The sequence below is a fragment of the Salvia miltiorrhiza genome, chromosome 5 (assembly GCF_028751815.1).
Source record: "Salvia miltiorrhiza cultivar Shanhuang (shh) chromosome 5, IMPLAD_Smil_shh, whole genome shotgun sequence".
Lineage (NCBI taxonomy): Eukaryota > Viridiplantae > Streptophyta > Magnoliopsida > Lamiales > Lamiaceae > Salvia > Salvia miltiorrhiza.
In genome coordinates, this window is record NC_080391.1 from 21,064,321 (window position 1) to 21,069,848 (window position 5,528).

At 33.3% G+C, this 5,528-nt stretch overlaps 1 protein-coding gene across 1 annotated transcript; it reads left to right on the forward strand.

Moving 5' to 3' along the window:
* Nucleotides 1-203: 203 nt before the first annotated feature.
* On the forward strand, nucleotides 204-4,487 carry LOC130986670 (WAT1-related protein At5g64700-like). Its single transcript, XM_057910136.1, has 7 exons — nucleotides 204-501; nucleotides 613-675; nucleotides 756-872; nucleotides 3,083-3,323; nucleotides 3,500-3,658; nucleotides 3,737-3,888; nucleotides 4,061-4,487. The coding sequence occupies exons 1-7, from the start codon at nucleotides 329-331 to the stop codon at nucleotides 4,200-4,202; spliced, it is 1,047 nt and encodes a 348-aa protein (XP_057766119.1). The 5' UTR covers nucleotides 204-328; the 3' UTR covers nucleotides 4,203-4,487.
* The last annotated feature ends 1,041 nt before the right edge of the window (nucleotides 4,488-5,528 follow it).

Consider the following 5,528-nt stretch of genomic DNA (forward strand, 5'->3'; position numbering starts at 1 on the left):
TTCAATAATTCATCTTAAAATTGGTGCCCTCCAATGCTATAAATTATTTTGGGGGAGGGGGGAAGTATATAAACTTTTAACTGAGATGTAACAAGACTCGCAACATCTCACCTTTTTTGTGTGTTTTTTTATTCAAATTCATCACATGGCTTCGCACTGTACATTCAGAGCCCTATATATACACATCTTTCCAGCGAACTTGTGCATCACACACACAGCTTTAACTTTCCATAGAGAGAGAGATATATATTTATAGACAATCATCTTTCCAGCAATCTTGTGTATCATAATTCTCCATCAGAGAGAGAGAGAGAGAGAGAGAGAGGGAATGGAGGAAAAGAAGCCCCTTTTGGCAGTTCTTGCGATACAGCTAGTGTATGCAGGGTATTTCTTGCTAACGAAGCTTGCATTTGATGTGGGAATGAACACTTTTGTCTTCGTTTTCTACAGACAAGCTGCTGCTACCCTCTTCTTGCTCCCCATTGCCATCTCTCTCGAGCGGTAATTAATAATATTACCTCTCTAGCTATAGGGTTTCTTTCTCTCTCTCTTTCTCTCTCTCTAAAAAATAACAACATTAATTAATTAATTACTAATTTTTTTGGTTTGCAGGAAAACTGCTCCACCATTGCCACTTTCACTCCTCATCAAGATTTTCATGCTCAGTCTAATTGGGTAATTAATTAGTTTGTAGCTGATCCATCTCTTTCTCTCTAACTATATGGAGTAATATATATATGGCGGTGGTGTTGCAGGATTACAATGAGCTTGGATATTGTGGGTGTGGGTTTGAAGTACACGTCAGCATCTTTGGGAGCTGCCACTTCCAATACACTACCTGTTATCACTTTCTTCCTTGCACTTCTTTTTGGGTAATTCAGTTATCGTTATAATTTTATACTAATATATGTCATATAATTCCTCTATACTTCGTAAAACTCAAGGAGGAGGAAAAATTCGGAGGGGTTTTGCTTTATAATTGATCGTGTGGTGTGATTAATCAAAGGGAATAATTGTCAGCTGTTTCGATTAAGAATTCAAAATAAAGTTGTTTTGATTAACCACAAAATATAAGTAGAAAAGTTTGTCAATATCATTTATTTAATCCCACCACTAAATATTAAATTTGCATATAGACTAAATTTGCAAGGTTGGTTGATTATATTTCTATTTTTAATTTCAACTATACGTATACTAAATTTGAATTAAATAAATTAACAAGTATTTTCTTATTCGACTTTTTTTTTATAAATTAGAAACTTAATTATTGCTATTCAACAAAATAACGAATTAATTAGTGAAGTGTGACGGAATCAAGAAAAAGGCGATCCCACCTATTTATAGCAAGGCTCTTACGTAGGAAAGAACCCTATCAGGGAAGAACCATAATAAGGGATTAAACTATGATGATAAAACTTATTCTTGAAATATACTCTTTTCATCTAAAAAGAATATACTACATTTTCTTTCAATATAATTAAGTCCTTACACCCTCTTCTTATATATATATTTAAACTTTACAAAAAGTTTATCAAAAAATCACCTATGACTCACGATCAATTAAGTTTAATCATTTATTTCTACATAGTGAGATCTTTTATTCACTAAACATACATCCACTAATTATTTTATTAAAATTTGTGTCGTATAGTTTATCAAAAAAATAAAATTGTGTCGTATAATTGTTCTGTTTGTAGGATTAGATAAAATTAGTCTTATTCTTATAACATCCTTTTCAGTTGGGTAGATATGGTTTGGTACTTAATATCCGGAGACAATGTCATGTAGGATTAGTCATGATTCATGACTTGCCTTTATAACAAAATTAATCTCAGGCTAATTCAATCTTGGATAATTTTGAGACAATTTAGTTTGAGCAATCAAACACCTTCTTTATGGACGGAGGGAGTATATATATATACTCTCAGGGGGCGTTTACTTTGAAACATTAACTTTGATAGATAAAAATAGTACTAATTCCTTGTTTACTTTGATTGATTAAAATTTTGGGATATCCCAAGATCCTTGATTATTTCTATTATTTAAGCTAGTTTTACTTGATTTTTATCCCATTAAAATGGTGACATTAAAGAAATTCTACTATTGAGAATAAAAATATTCAATATGCTTTTTATCTGCAAAATATACCCCCTCATTAGACAGCCAAGATATTGTGTTGCATTATACTAAATATTCATGCGTTCCATACATATATATATATATATATATATATATATATATATATATATATATATAGGGAGAGGTTCAAATAAGAACCACTAAATAAAATTAGAACGGAGAACCATTTTAAGCCATTCGATCATCAAGATCTACGGTGGATGCATCATTTTGGTGGATGAATGCAGATCCTGGGTTCGAATCCTGAAGGGAGCAAAATTTTTATTATTTTCGGATGCATTAAATTTAATAGCGAATGCATTAATTTATATAGCAGATGCATTGATTTTAATGGTTCTTATGTTCTCACGATAAGTGTGGTTCTCATTATAATCACACCCTATATATATATATATATATGTGTGTGTGTGTGTGTGTTCATAATATCCATATTACATTTACATACGTAATGTTCATCAGATGAACAAAAATGAAACAATAATTAACTAATTAAAAGATTCGAGCCCCTTTCCGTCGTTTCCGTTGGCCATCCTCACCTCCCCAAGTGTATATTATATTTCTCTAGTCACAAAAATTGGAATAAAGCCAATATCTTTATCATATAAAAGTTGGGCAGCTAATAGAATTTGTTGTCGCACTCAGTAGATATATATATTCACAGTTCACTAAGGTACCCCACAAAAAAAGAGAAAAAAAAGAAGAAAAAATCATATATGTCCCACTTCTTTCTTTCTAGGAAATTCACTGTTTCACCATCCATCATATATGTACTATTTAAAAATAATATGGATAAGATATTAAAAAAAGGAATAATATTCATATATATATATATAGAGAGAGAGAGAGAGGAGAGAAAAGAATTACACACGCACACAGACATTCCATTTTAAATAATATTATACTGTTGGATTGCATCTCATGCATTGGTGTTGATTAATTGCAGGATGGAGAAGGTGAATATAAGAAGCAGGCCTGGGTTGATGAAGGTTTGTGGAGTAACACTTTGCATAGGAGGAGTAGTGACCATTGCATTGTACAGAGGCCCTTTCTTGAAACTATTGCTTCACCATCACTTGATACACAATCAAATCCAACCACATTTGTCCCCTCAAAATACTTGGATTCAGGGTGTCTTTCTCATGCTACTTGCCAACTTATGCTGGGCTTTCTGGCTCGTCTTACAGGTCCCATCCATCATCTTATATATTTCTAAATATATAATGTAAAATCTTATCCTAGTGTTAGTGTCTTGAATATATATATTAGACGAAACATTATCTGGAATATCTGGCGGAACAATTTTTACTGTTATACCATTATCTTGTGTCTCTTTTACTAATTTGTTAATTTATTGTAACAGGGGAGAGTATTAAGAAGTTATCCATCAAAGTTGCTGTTGACAACCCTACAATGCTTTCTGAGCGCAATACAATCATTTTTAGTTGCTATTAGTGTTACAAGAGACCCTAATGAGTGGCAACTTGGATGGAACATCAGACTTGTGTCTGTAGCCTACTGTGTAAGCCCCCTTTTTTTCGATGTAATTGAAATATGAATATACATTGTTGACTGAAATGGGTTGCGATTTATTTGGCAGGGAATAGTGGTGACTGGCTTCACATTCTACCTTCAAACATGGGTTGTTGAGAAGAAAGGTCCGGTTTACCTATCCATGACCACTCCATGGATCATGGTTTTCACAATCATTCTATCAGCAATTGTTTTGGGGGAGATCATCACTTTGGGAAGGTAACCATTCCCCTCTCTCTAAATTTCGACTTCCAGAAGATAGTTTTTTTGATAAATATTTAGCAATTTTATAAAAATAATGTTCCACTTACTACATTCGCTATATTTGTGCTCATAAAATGAAATACAAGATTTGAAATGACTCAGAGAGTTTGAAATGTATATGTGGCAGTGTTATTGGGGCAATTCTCCTAGTTGGAGGGCTTTATTTTGTGCTATGGGGAAAGGCTAAGGAAGAAGAGAGGGAAAAAGGGGAATGCCAACAAATTGGAGATGTTGAGAAAGCATGTGGAGGGGAGACTACTACTACATAGAGTTCAATTAATACATATATATGGTCCATGGGTTATATTAGATCTAATATATACTTTTCACATGTGTTTCAGTGATATTTGAGATTTCATGATACATTTTAGTGTTACATTTTATGTATTGTTGTCATCAGTACGCATCATGTGTATATTAGATGACGTGCAATTGTATTAGTCATAATAACATATGTAAATGTCCACGTGAAGTGCACCGATGAAATGAAACATGACGTGTAACACTCAATTATATTGTATCGTATTGAAATATTGAAATTCCATTTTCTTGCACTACAAGAATTCAGCTCGATCATACTCATAGATGATATAATATAGACAACATGCTTTGAAGTCTATACGTTGATAGACAATAATTTATAGTGTAAACGTTGTCTATCAGCGAGAATTTAGACGACATCGCTTAAACTCCATTGTCTAATATGACTATAGACAATCATTTTCAGGAGACGGTTGTCTATTTGGTGGCGGTCATAGACAACGTGACCAAAAACCGTTCTCTTTTCTCTCATAGACAATTGAGCGCGATAAATAGACAACGTTGTTCTAAGACTCGTTGTCTATAGTCATATTAGACAACGTGTGTTTTAACTGTTGTCTTTTACGCGCTAGTCTCAATATACAATGGTATTTTTTATGTTGTGTAATTTTTTACTCTTTTTTATATTTAAACCTTAGCTAAATTGAGTCGCACTATAAGAAATTCGCTCATAGTAGACGATTTTTAGCTGTCATCTATGCCTTCCACGAACCGTCAAGTATAGTGGTGTCATCTATAGTTCCTAGTATAGATGACGGTTATTAACCGTCGTGTATACTTACTTTTGTTGACGGTTATGCAGGTATACTTGACGGTTTGAAACCATCAAGTATTATATTGTTGAGTCCAAAAAAATCACCTATAACATAAAACAATAAGAATGTGCAAGAATTTACGTGATTTGATCATAAGATCGACATCCACGGAGTTTGGGGGTGTTTTCACTATATTTTGGGGAGAGATTACATTGTACAAGGTTGGATCGTTTGGGATCGATCGAGATACCTCAATAATGAAAATACACGCCTCTATTTATTGCAAAATATTAACAATTCTACTTTAAAAAGGACTATAATTCTTCATATTTATCATGTGCCTTCGTGTTGATCTTCTCTTTATTTGATAGCTTTCGAGATAAGGCCAAATTCCGGAAATTAAGCGCTGCATATTTTTGTCCTCGTCAGCATCTCCCCCCTTAGTCTAGTCAAAACATGACAATTTAGTGTTTTGGATGGACTAGAGAGTTAGTGTTGTCGTGGTCGTGTTCTTGATTT